General features: G+C 45.5%; 1 protein-coding gene across 1 annotated transcript in view; it reads right to left on the bottom strand.

The window, feature by feature from the left end:
* Positions 1-3,879: 3,879 nt before the first annotated feature.
* mctp2a (multiple C2 domains, transmembrane 2a) overlaps positions 3,880-13,393 on the bottom strand; it is a 33,586-nt gene continuing 24,072 nt past the window's right edge. The window contains exons 20-23 of the mRNA XM_047034976.1: positions 8,710-8,819; positions 8,496-8,605; positions 7,162-7,259; positions 3,880-4,834 (exon numbers count right to left, since the gene is read on the bottom strand). Coding sequence (XP_046890932.1) covers positions 4,775-4,834; positions 7,162-7,259; positions 8,496-8,605; positions 8,710-8,819 — 378 coding nt within the window. The 3' untranslated portion in view covers positions 3,880-4,774. The remainder of the gene's footprint in view (positions 4,835-7,161; positions 7,260-8,495; positions 8,606-8,709; positions 8,820-13,393) is intronic.

Below are 13,393 nucleotides of genomic sequence, written 5' to 3'. Positions count from 1 at the left end.
TGTATTGTTGCCTGATGAGTAGGCTTGTGCTAAAGACAGAGAGTGGAGGTAATATCAGAAGGTAACAAAGGTTTTGTGGTTTATTTATTCTCTCAGCCCTGCAAGTCACTGGAAAAAAATAACTCAAGGTCTTTGTCAAGGCTACAGGGTTGTTTGATTAACTGAGTATAAGTCTTCGTTGACAGAACATCTTGTGTTCGGAAAGAAATATTAACATTGAATACAGTTGAAGGTTGTGATCACCTCTTTCTGTTCATAAGCACTGCCGTGATTGCCACAGCGGCAGCCCTGATTCGCTGAGCGATCACAGGGTTTCTGTTCACGCGTGACTTTCTTTGCGTGTTGTCCGGAGGCCCATGTCAGCAGTCAGGATGCCCTGATCTGGGAGCAGCCACTGTCAGGCCTGCACCTGTAACACCGGGACCTTGTGGCCCTGCATCCAACAAGCAGGGCAGGGCAGCAAGAGCACACTCCGACATGCTTTGCATTTTACCAGCACTCACAGCCCCGGCAATACTCCAGAGACTGTCCGGGATCCCAGCTGTTCTCTTCATTTTAATGCACTCTGAATAATATTAAAGCAGAATCAGTTGAATTTATTAATGCAGTATGCCCCTCGGAGAGATGCTTTTAAAGGCCAATGATTTAATTTAAGCTCTTAAAGGCTATCCTACATTCTTGATGCTACAAAGAATTATGGCTTGTGCCATGTCTTTACACCACTCAGTACCGTGGGCCTCTGTTTGACTTATTAGCAAACCATGACTTGTGGAAATGGCCACCATTAGCAGTCATATTTCTCTTTGTTGTTATCTAAGTCATCCTCCCTCCCCCGCCTCTCCTTCGAGAGACAACATCAATCCTTCATCACGTTCTCTGTTTTCCCATTGCTACAGATGACCATTACTATCACTTAACTCTGGGATCATACATAAAACAAAATAACGCTGTCATTGTAAAGAGTTGTGCCGCAGCATTGAAGTTGACTTTTACGACATGACAAACTTTCCACGCAGCAAGAATGCCCGCTCTGAAACAACACCGAGTGGCAGAGAAACCTGTGAAGTCTCTTTAAACGCTCACCATGCAGTCTCCTCAGGTAGACGTGCTTATACATGCGAAGCAATCAAGGAGTGTAGCAAACACAATCTGGACTGTCATTTGGATCTCATTACTGAGTTGTAGCCAGGAAAGCCTTCTACTTTATTGGTGTCAGGGACCTCTCCTAGGGCCAGGCCTGACCTCTGCAGGTCCTTTAATTCAGGCCAGCCCACAACACCACTGGTAATCTCACTGGCCTGTTTTTCGATTGGTCCAACAACTGCAGAACAAACAGCCCAAACCCAAGTGATTTGATACATGCAAGTGAACCGTGAGAAGCTTGTGCCTGTGATACTTTTGTTGTACTCAGTGGGGACAAAGTCCTAGCATGGCAGGTCAAAGAGCCTGAGCAAAATTGCTCATGTAACAATTACTAAAGAGGTGCAGAGAGAGAGAGAGAGAGAGAGAGAGAGAGGTTTATTAAAATGAGGCTTCCCTGAAAGGCTAGGGCGCACCTGCGGTAGCTCGAGACTCAGCGCTCGGTAGTTTGACGCCTGCTTTGGGGGCTGTACATCAGACAAGCGACTGCTGAAAAAACAGGTTGTAGGGGTCCTTGCGCACAGCCTGCCCGTGGTGCTGCCTGAAGGAGAACCATGGAAACAAGGAGTGTGACAGGCTCTAGGGGGGATCTGCCACAGCTGCAGGCACTTGCTTTTTTGACAGGCTGATGAAGACATCACTGCCACACGGTGCACAACAACAACAACTTACTGGGGGAAAAATGTGATCAGGCAATGTTAACTGCTGTGTGGCTCAAATGTTCATTAGTGAGCTTGTAAAACATCCAGGGATTCTCTAATGCATTCAGGGACCAGATTGCACGCTTACGTACTCTGTAGAGATTTGAAGGCTTCCCTGGAGAAAGTGGATTGATAAACAATTCCTTAAGTATGATTATAGCTCTGTGAAGAAGGCAGAGCGGGTGCTTGCACTGAGGGTTTGGTGGTCTTTTAAACCCTGTCAAGTTCTTCTGTTTAATTTGTTGACTTTGGATGACTGCATGGCAGGCATTACTACTCACCATGACTTCTCGCTGTCAGGGATGTCGCTCAGGTCAACGGTGTCTCTTTTTATGACAGCTCAGAAACGTAAAACAATTCTTAGCCACATTGCAGAGTACAGAGTACAGCCCTTTCAAACACTGTTTTGTTGCTGTATCCATGTAGACAGGGTTCATTTTCACATCGTTTCAGCCTCTTACTGTAATATGGAACTGTACTTGGGCCTCACAGTGACAATTTCTAAACTGTAAAACTAGATGATACATTTTTGATTCAACGAAAAAGTCATTAGAATTAAGTATAAGAATTAACATCACTGGCTCTATTTGTGGGATGCAGATGTCCTGGTGTGAGAGTTTGGCTGTTTGCTAATATATGATGATTAAAAGTACCCTGGGAGCGATGCTTAATTGGTTTCACCTCTCGGGGACATCTTATTGGGTCTCCTTGGTGATCTGTGGGCACCCCCCTCCTTAGTGTGCCTCCCCCCCCCCCCTCCCCCCCTTCGCCTCCCTCCAGCCACCCCCACCCCCAATGGAGCCTAGAATCCAGGAAGGTTTCAGCTAGTGTGTGGGATTTAGCTCGTCTGAAGCTCAGGGTCACCTCCACTCCCCCTTACTTTGAAATGGACCCCTGGTGGCAGCTCCTGGGAGAGCCCAGTGATGTCTCTATCAGCCTGTCAAAAGAGATAGCCCCGGGCTCCACCAGGTCCCCCTGAGCCAATCAAACTCCTCACAAAGCACAGACGGATGCTCTTTCACCAGCGTGCTACTGCAGAGGAGGGGGGCACTCGCACCCGCTCGACTGGGACACTCAACACTCCAATCAGTTAGAACAAACTCCCATCTCCAGGGTCCAGGGCTCGCCTCAGCCCAAACTTACCTCCGACTAAGTCTATTTTTATGGTGTAACTTGTTTATCGAGTCTCTCCATCGTCAAGCTGAAGTGAGAGGATTCACTGAGTTTACGTGGCTTTTCAGACTTACAGTCTGAAAGCAGAGAGCCAGAGGAAATAAATTAATAATAAAATACTTTTTCCGCCATGTCGACGACATGTTACATGATGAAAGTTCAAACTGTTTTTGTAAAGTGCCCACACGTTCCACTCCATCCGTGTTGTATTAGCTTAAGGCAAACATGAGCTCAGAGTCTTGAAGAAATGTATGGCATAACCAATGTAAAAGCCATTTAATATTTTCTTTATATAATCTTTTAATGAAAACCTACAATTGTTATAAAACCTCTCTGAACAAATGTTAAAATGCTTCCTGATTGTGAAACATTTCCCATAAAGATGATGCTAGTCTAAGAACTGATGGGACTTGAGAGTATTCTCTCTATGTTAGAGTAAGATGTGGTGTGCATTTCTGTGTGTGTTGTGTGCTCGGGTGTGCAGGCGCATGTGTGTGTACTAACCATTAGGCTTGGGAGGTGTTTTTAATGGAAATCTGAAGCGCTAAGTGCTGAGGATGGAGTGAGTGCTCTCTATGAGAGATGATCTCTCTCTCTCTCTCGCTCTCTCTGTTCCTCTCATCTGGACCCTGTTATTGTGAGAAAGCAACAAAGCGCTGCATTAGCCACCGTGCTGCAGCCACACAGCTTTGATGTGGGCTCTGTAACCAAGGCACAGCGGTGGCCAGTGTCTGAGCCCAGTTCCAATGGCTGTTGTGTAATCAGATGTGTTTACTGTGTATTCAAGGAGAGAAGTTGCGTAAGCCATCCCCACTACAGACTGATGATGAACAAAACACTCCTAAACAACAACCCAACTCTTAGAAATGGTAGATGTGTTTTATTTATTTGAGATTTCATTCACAAATTCCCCAAATTCACAAAAAGGACTGTAAGATAAATAAATGGACTGTACAGTCATTTGACAATATTTTTTGTGGGATGAAAAAAAAGCAATACATTAAAATTACATAGTATATTCATAATCTGCCGATGGCACCGTCACTAGAAAAATAAGTACGTTATACAGTAATGTGAATGTAAGGACATGTCAACATAGCCGTATTTTATACACATCTGGGATCAATGAAATTTGCAGTAATTAAGTAAAGATTATCAAAGCACTATACATATTCCTGGTAGTACAGTATCAATTGCTATTAATTATTGTGTGTTTGGTAACATTTTAGAACAGAGTAAATATTGGATTTGTCATGCATGATTCAAGTTAGAAAAGCAAGAACTGCAACCTGGTTTGTTCTTAGTTTAAAATCGATTTCTCGAGTTTTTCATTGTCAGGTATTGAAACGTAAACGAGAGCACTGTATATCTCCTAATTAAGAATCCAAGTACAGCTCCCGTCGTTCTCCTCAGCATTGTGCTGGTGGAAGCAGGATGGGTCTGATCGTGCCCTGATTTCTCCAGCCCTGCATCTGTGAATGACAGCTCCAGGTGCTGCCCTCCTAGCCTGAACGGTGCAATGCCCCTGTCAGGGGATGGTGGTGGTGGGGGGGGTGGTGTACACACACGCGAAAGAGCGTCTGGCTGCACCCCAGCAGCAGGGGGCAGGGGTACGGAGGGCGCCGGGGGGAGGGAGGGGTACCAGGGGGGGGAGAAGTGGGTCGCGGGTTCTGCTGGCACCGGGGCGTTGTTGTCGGGGCCGTACCAGGCCGGGCCGTTTTCAAAAGCAGACGGCCTTTCATCTGGCACGTCGGCTGGGTTTACCTTCTCTTCTTTGGCGGGCCCTGGACGCCAGGAGATCGCAGCTCGCTGTACTGCACCTGTAAAAACAAACAGGGGTTTGGTCGGAGGCAGGTAATCTGAGCTCAGTGGAGCGCACGGTAATGGCTCCCCTGAGAAGAGCTGGTGCAGGGGAAAGCCGGGCGGCCCAGCCTGTAATGAATCATTTTTTAAACACAGGAGCAGAGGGGATTAATCACAGAGAGGAAGGATTTGAGAAGTCAAGGGTTCCGTACCAGCGAACGCCCCCTCTACCCCCCCCCCCCCCCCCCCTCCACCACAATCACAATATTAGAAGCAGACATCAACTGGTGAGATGACCTGCCAGTGATGGAGTTGAGAACTGCATAATCGCTCAACGCAAGTTGTGTCCTTGGTAAGGAAGTGTGTTTTCACGACACTAAGAATAGTCTCGGCTGATGCTCCTGATGAGCTGGAAAAGCAACCAGTATGTTCACTTCAACATGGGACCTCCAAGTTCACTTTGATTTCATCAGAGAGACGTAAAACTGTGACATTTGAACTTGAAACCCGGTTTCCTTTCTGTGATGTTTGCAGAGTTTCAAGACTCAAGATCAAAGATCGGTTTCAAGTCTCACTGTCTCCCTCCTCACAGATTCCTTCCTGTCAAAACATATTTGTTTGATGAATCTATTTTGAATAGTGAGAATGTGCAAGAGCAAATATAGAACATAAAGTAACTAACATAGGTTCCAGTACAGTGTGTGCTATAATTTGCCCATTATAACATGGATGGCCTTTTAATTGTTCATCATTTGAAATAAATTATAAGTCAAATACGAATATGACTTGATTACAACCATATTGGGAAACAGATTGATTGTGGCAGAGAAAAAGAAAAAAAAGATTTGAAGAACTTAAATGAATGCAACATAAGTTGCTTGGGAAGCATTTTTGTTTTGCTTCAACAATAACATGGCTGTGTAGAATAAAGGTACGGGCTTTATGCTAATCACTGGGCCCTGGTGATTAGAATGGGAGATGGAATGAAGGAACAAAGTGGCAGCCGTCTGCATCAGAACATGAAACTGTCCTCAGAACTGACAGATGCTTCTTATTTAAGGACAGACACGCTGCTGTCAGAAGTCCTGGTTTGAGGGGCTCTTTGTAGATTTGTACAGGCACTAATTGCCAAGTAATTTCGGCAGCACACAGGAGTTCTTCCTTGCCTCCTTGCCTTTATGGTTCATTTGTGTCCACACACCTATCTCGGGACTGGAGTTCAAAGGTAACAAAATGTAGCTTTTGTCTGCTGCTCATTTTGGGGGAGGGGGGGATGATGCTCTTCAATGTTTTTTGCTGTAATTTTTTTGCTGAATGTCAAGTCATTGTAGTGATGAGTCAACATGCATGTTTTGCTTTGTTTGGTTGATGTTTGTACTTATTACTGAGGATCTTTCTCCCTAAAACTACGGGAGAAAGTCCTGTCTCTGCAGATTTAAGTGAGTCATTTTCAAAGCTGCAGCAACGCTCCCCCTCTGGGGAGCAGACATGTAAAGGCCGGTGAATCAAAATGTATTCACCATCTTGTTTTGCCAAGTCACTCAGCCAAATCTCAGACATCCACACAGGCCTTCCTCCAACAACATCACAGAGAATTTGGCAATTGCTCTCAGAGACAGGACATCAAGGGCTGAGCAGAGAGAAGGGGCTGGGGGGGTTAGAGTTTCTTTCCAGATCCAGACAGTCACGTATCCTGGCTGAACGCTGTCTGTCGAGTACCTGGGAGAGGAAGGCTCTGTGTGGGGCACCGTTTCCTGCCCACGCACGGGTCATGGTGAGAGAACAGAGAGTGGATGAACACCCAGCGTCACTTACAACACTCTGGCAGCTCCTCTCCGCCCTGTGATGTAACCGCAAATGACATATCAGCCATGGCTAATATATGATCACATATGGCACCCAGCGGGACGGCGGGGGCTCACGACTACATTAATTGACTCCCCCGCCCTGATGTGAGGGGGGCCACGTCAGAGCCTCTCAGCTGACACAGAGCTTAGCACACCAGCCGGGGTTGCAGGGGCCTGCCACCGGCCCCTGGCCAATCACGAGCCTCTGTGTCACAGCGCTTTATCAGAGGCAGACATAACTGCTAATCACGGACATGGCTGGAGCGATATGGTGGAGGACAGATCAGAGTAGACCCCATCCAGGCATCAGGGCCACCGCATCAATCCGCACAGAGAAATAATTGGACTAGAGGTGCTTTAAAGGCGTGAGTCCATTAATAATCAAACAAAGGAAGAGGATATGTTTTTGCAACACTTGGGAATTCTGTTGGAGCAAATAATGCAGATATCTATTGGGAATTCCCTCCCTCTATCTGTATGTAAAATTGGACCCTTACCATTTGAACATCTGAAGGCACCCTCTTGAGGAAATCCAGTATTTCATTATTGTCAATGGCATAGGGGCTCCGCAGCTTCTTGGTAAATTTGTCAACGCCTGTGAAAAAAAGAATGCATTAATAAATAAGGTGTCATCCTGACTGCAATGTTTTTCCACGGAGGAAAAAAAAGTTGCGCTAGCCGTTATCGCGGTGCGTTCACCGGTGTGTGTGAAATTGTACCTTGTGATGCTATTTCTATTGATCCCCAACAACCACATTATATCTGAGGCATGTCAATAAGATACGGACAATGAAATGGATAGGTTCGAACCTAAATAGATAAGTCGCTTAATAGAAAGCTGTAATTCAGAAAGCAAGTGCGTGCACACACGCACACACATACACAGTTTTGTGGGTTTACTGACGCACACAGGTTTGTGTCTACAGCCAAAGGCAAGCCAGGTCCTTTGCAGTGCTGTACTTATAACACCAAGACTCCCAGCTACTCCCAACACCCCCTATCCCAGGATGAAAGGAGTCACTCATCCAGCAGAATTTGTCTATTTTATTCATTCTAATCTTCGCCATTACTGATGATTCTGGTACACATATGTTTCCTCCTCATGCGCTTCTGTACCAGAAAGAAATACACATTCGGCTGAGATCGGTCTGTAATGGGACCGTTCTATTCACAGCTTGCAACGGCAATTTACCTCGACGTGCAGACAAAGAACCTCAGGACGTAAATATGTACAACAACTTGAAACGTTTGCCTTGCAACCATCGAGATGGGGGTTAACTGGGGAGGCTGGAGAGGGTTTCAGAGAGTGTGCTTTTGTTTGATATCATCTTTTATTATCGATTAGTGTTGGAGGCAGCGTGGAGCTGCCGTGGTTGTGGGCTAGCAGCTGGAGGAGGACAGGCTGTTCAGGGCCAGCGTCTTCCTCTGACCGCTGAGACGACCGTCTACCTCTAAATGACTACAGCAGATAATGAGATACTCCTGGTGGAGACTGCCCAAGGACATCATGTATTATATACCACATGATGTTCTCCCTCTGCTTTGTTTCCAAATACACGCACACACACGCACACACCCTGAGCCTGGCTAACTAACGGACTCGCTTGCAGCCCACACTGAGCAAAGCAGACTGTGCCTCTGCAGTTGTCTGATCTCTGGGCATCTGCAGAGGTGTGGGGATGGCTGACTGCTTCCATGACTTGAGAACAGGCGGAGTAGCATTCACACAGGGTTTAATATACAAACTATGAACCGTATGCTTTCGTTGTTCCGGCAACAACGGAGTAGAACTTTCAAATAAGAACGTCAAGGGATTCTGGATGTTGCTTACCCCATATCAACACGATGTAGCGCAGTGGGATGTAGTATAACGCTGTCGTTGCCACAAAGAGAACCAGACAGGCAAGACAGGACAGGAAGGGTACAGACCAGTTGAAAGTGCTGTGAAAGAAATATTGCAGCAAAATAAATGATCATGAACATTCAGCACTGAGACAAGATGCAGCTGCCAGAGGGATGGGAAAAGTCTGAAATGCTAAACTTACTTCTTGATTCTTTCTCCCACGCTCGCAATTTCGTCTAAAATGTTTTGGACAGTGATGACTATCTCCTGCACCATATGGATTTTTTCCATCAAACCTTTTTTCCCGGATTCCTAAAAATACACAGAGAGCCCTGATGAAGAACTGTACACATTGGGTAAAAAGCAGACAGTAAAACAGTTTATCTTGTCTGTGCTATCATGAGTAATTCATCTATTGAATAGCCTATAATGAGCAAACTATTTCTCTTCAGACGATGCTTTTGAAAATGAGATAGATTCACTGTTGAAAAGCTGTTATGTAGATGGCTGCAAGATTTCTGCCTTTGTCCGCTATACACAATGGCAGTGTTACACACGCACAGCACAATCAAAGATCCACTAGAGGATGAAAAATAGACAAAAATGGCCATCAGCAATCAGGCAGCTGAGACGACCCAGACAGTGAGTGCAGGAGGTTCACAACTTATAAGACTTCAAATTTGCTGGTTTTCACAGGGCGGGTTTGGACTTGTTCATGCAATCCTATCTCCCCCACCTCCCATCCTTTCCTCACACCTCTGGGGCGTGTCTCTATGTGAGCTCTGCCACCTCTGAACACTGGCTGGAATCACTGGCTACAGTACATTCTCACTTACATGTGGCTCTTGTCACATGTGAATGAGCTTCACTGCTATAGCCAACACACTGCACAATACAATACCGTAGCCTTCATTTTGAAAATGATGCAAACGCATAATGGTTTCACTGGACGTGATACCGTACACCTCTCGTGGTACTGCAGATGGACCTGGCTTAGCGAGAAGTCAATTTCAGGGGGAGAAAAGGGAGTTATTCTCAAGCTTGTCTACAGTTGAAATAGATCACATCAGCGCAGGTAACGGCACAGAGCGAGCCTTGAAGCCTTGAAGCCTTCCACAGGGAGAGAGAGAGGGCTGGAGGTAACGCGTGTAATGCAAGCTAAGGAGGGCTGAGAAGCCTCACATCAAAAGAAGGAAATAATGACAGGAATGATGACAGAGGACGGGGGAAAAGGGGAGAGCGAGTGCGATGGGGTGGGGAGGAGGAGGTGGGGGGAGGAAGGAGCCGTCTGATGGACTCTAACACTATGCGGATGTCTGTGTTTGTGTTAAAAGCCAGTCGCAGTCCCCGGCTCACTGACAGCGTCCAGACAGAATGCCTTCATCAGAGCCTGGTGAGGCAGCCCCTGGGAAAAACCAGTTGTCCGCCTGCATAGAGACTCCCTACTGTCAGTCCCCAGCCTCCTCCACGACAGGGAGGTGCAGGAAGAGAGCCATTCCCACACCATGAGAGCCTCCCCACCCAGCTCTGCTCTGGAGGCACAGACAGGATGTTCGTTCTTGTCCAAAAAAGGAGAAAACATCTTGAAAATGCCCTCTTAGAGAGATCCACAAAGGGATTATCTCATCCCCCCGTCATGGAAAAAAAGGGCGCTACCCCTTTTGCATCATTTTAGCAGACATCACTTTCCTGCACATCACTGCATTAGGGGCAAAGGGGACCTTCAACCTCTGTCTAATGTGCATGCAGATCCTTTACTTCACATTAGGTGTTAATTGAGCTCTTTCTCCTGAGCTCTCATTGAGAGCAGGGGAAACTGTGTGAGCCCGCTAAAAGCCATTAAGATCCATGTCTGTGCGCTCCTGATGGACTGAAAGGGCTGTGCGTGGGGAAATGATAGCTGGCTGGATATGGAGCCTCATCAGTTAGGCTCAGATTCCCTTTCATATCCCTATCTAAACTTGTTTAGGCCCCCTCTTACACAAATTAGAATTTAAATCTAATAAGAGATAGGAACTGTTATTTAACTGCAACAGATACACGCGCGAGGTAAATTTAGCTAGCCCAGCCAGGGGAAAAAAGGGGAGAAACGAAAACACCGTGCCGCTTTTATTTGAAGGGGTAGAACGAACAAAAGATATAGGCCTTCTCTAAAGTATGCATCAACAAGCTCTCATGATTATCGTCATTCATCTCTCTTAAGACCCTTGAAGTCCTCAATCTCCTTAGTGACGAGAATTGGAAGTCCTCCCTGCATTACTCATTTGATGATATTCTATTTATCTTTGTTCATTTCCCTTTTCAGTCCTGTACAAAACGGCTCAGGGCTCCTTGAAAACAAAAATAAATAAAACAGCTCCCTCTGAAGTGAAAAAGGATGGGTAGCCAAGGGATGGGCTATATGAATTCTAAATGTCTACTGATTAGAAAACCTGTGTCAAATCATATTCTCATTTCAGATAAAATTGTAAAAGCTACCATTTAAGGCAGTGTAATGGAGAAGAGATTTGATCTCCTGCACAAAGGTAAATAGGAAATGTACTTTCACAGGCATGGCGGGCATTATCAGAAGCTGGAAAAAGCTCATTTAACATTGCTTTCATTTGAATAAAAGGAACCAGATTTGAATATGCATTCAAACATGACTGAATATTTCCTAGTGACTTATTTCACAAAGGCGAGAAATGCGCATCTTAATGAAAGACACCTGTTCTGGCATCGATTATCGCAACTAAAATGGGGCAGCAGACAAATGGATGCACAAAACAAAAGTGCTGCCTCCACCGCAGTCTCCGTCTGTGTTCGAGGGTGCATTATGCAGCGCCTCCCACGGTAAACAACAGCCAGCGTGACATGGGCAGTCTGTCTGACTGCTGTGTTGAAGGTGACCCAGAGGTGAGTATGGTCTGAGGGGTGAGAGAAAGTGACCCTCCAGCACAATCTGACACCCCCTTCCACCCCTCCCCTCGCTAGTTCCCTTTCATCCCCCCTAGCCCCTCCAGTCCCCTGGGCAGGACCTGAGGAGTGCTGCTCCCCCAGACTAGCCAGCCAGCCAGCTAGCCGGGGGATGTGGCAGGGTTGTTTCATCTCCCCCGCTCATTTGTGATGGAGATCTATGTGGTTGTTTTGCTTCTCTGTTTCTCTATTTTATGATTAAATATTGTATATCTGCACAATTGATACCTAAGGCCAAAGGGAAGTCACTTTGCCCACAGATCATTTGTAAGCTGTCTCTTTCCCTGAGGACAGATTTGTTCAGCGAGAGAGGATCTGTTCTGTATTATCCCTGCTGTAACAGAGCCTTGCCTTTCGTCTCTCTTTAACGTCATGCCTCACATTCCAAGTTCTCCAGCGGAGGTTTACATTTTCCCTTCCTCCAGGGGAAAACAGGAATGGAAAAAAAAACATATTTGAGTGGTAATCATAACCTTCTCAGAGAGACTAGCCTTTATTCACATCCTAACCAAAGGATTATGGGGAAAAAACTGCTCTTTTGAAGTCATCACATTTTAACACTGATCACTTTTTAACCCCAGATATTTCCAAAGAAGCTTTGATATGAAGTGTAAAGCTACACGGCTTGATCTGCGGCATGATATCACATTTGGGTGACGGCGAAACCATAACAACACTTTCAGAAAAGCCACTTTAAATTAAAGCTGACAGCTTAAAACAAACATGGGCGACTGCTTAATTAGTAAATGAAAGGAGATATTTCATTTCCACATAGTGTGAATGGGCTTACAAGGCTCACGGTAAACCTCTCACTAGCGACTTCAAGGTCCAGAAACGGAGTTCTGCAACCCAAACACATGCATTTAACATCTTTTTTTCTTTTCTTTTTTTACTGCCGTTTGAAAATTGTACAGCTTTCGTCTAACTATCATAAAAAGCAAGGAACTAAAACCCAACATTATGAAGCTTGAGAGCTTGTAGCATAGAAACCATTGTGTAAACATAGGAATTAAGACCTGTGAAGTAGTGACATTATGTAAACTTCCTGCATAAAAATAACTCGCCATTTACAAACACTCATACAACATAGCCTCCATCCTGTTTTTTTTTTTCCCTCCCAAGATATCATTGCTAACCCAGTGCAGCTTAGCGTGTATGCACACATATCATAAGAGCTTCATACATGAATTAGTCTGAGCTTTCAGAGGGGATTCAGTTGATGGAGCCAGCGTTTGAAACGCAGGATGTTCTCCTCCATAGGTGAAGGTAGCCCTAGGTCATCACAACAGAATATATTGAGCACATTATGGATATGAATCCGGGGTCTAGTCACACAGCAGTAGGGGGTCATAGCTAGGAGGCTTTGCAGCAGTCCCACTCTTCCTCACTTCCCCACCATAAAGCAATAACACACAGAGCCCGTTAACACTGCTCTGTCTACCGGTGGGACACACTTCCAAGTAAATATAGGATATAGGCCTACCCTCTGGGGATCCACAGTTTTTAGGGAGAGTTATCATAATAGCTACAGTATTTTGATATCAGTTACTCTTCAGGAGAATCACATTGAGATGAAAGATGACTTACATAAAGTCATTATTATTTCCTGAGAAGGGAGCGCATAAGTGAGTGATCGTTTTCAGAGTGGGATCCTAATATTCTCCTCTCTACGGCTGTGCTATTGCACTTAGCTTGATTTGTTATTGTAGCCAAAGGTCATTCTTGTAGTTACCATCCCGTTTAGAAAAGTCTGGTGAAAAATCTTCACTGGCTGCTAATATTCCCAATGGCTGGCAAACTTCAATTAATGATGCAGTTTAACGTTGATTTATAGAGTTTCAAAGGGCTGGGACACTGCAGCGGAGCACATTAGCAGGGAGAGATACTGAAACCCCAGGGGAACAGAATAAAGAGCATGCGGGAGATGTGTT

Source organism: Hypomesus transpacificus, chromosome 14 (assembly GCF_021917145.1).
Source record: "Hypomesus transpacificus isolate Combined female chromosome 14, fHypTra1, whole genome shotgun sequence".
Classification (NCBI taxonomy): Eukaryota; Metazoa; Chordata; class Actinopteri; order Osmeriformes; family Osmeridae; genus Hypomesus; species Hypomesus transpacificus.
This window is presented reverse-complemented; position numbering and strand designations above follow the sequence as displayed.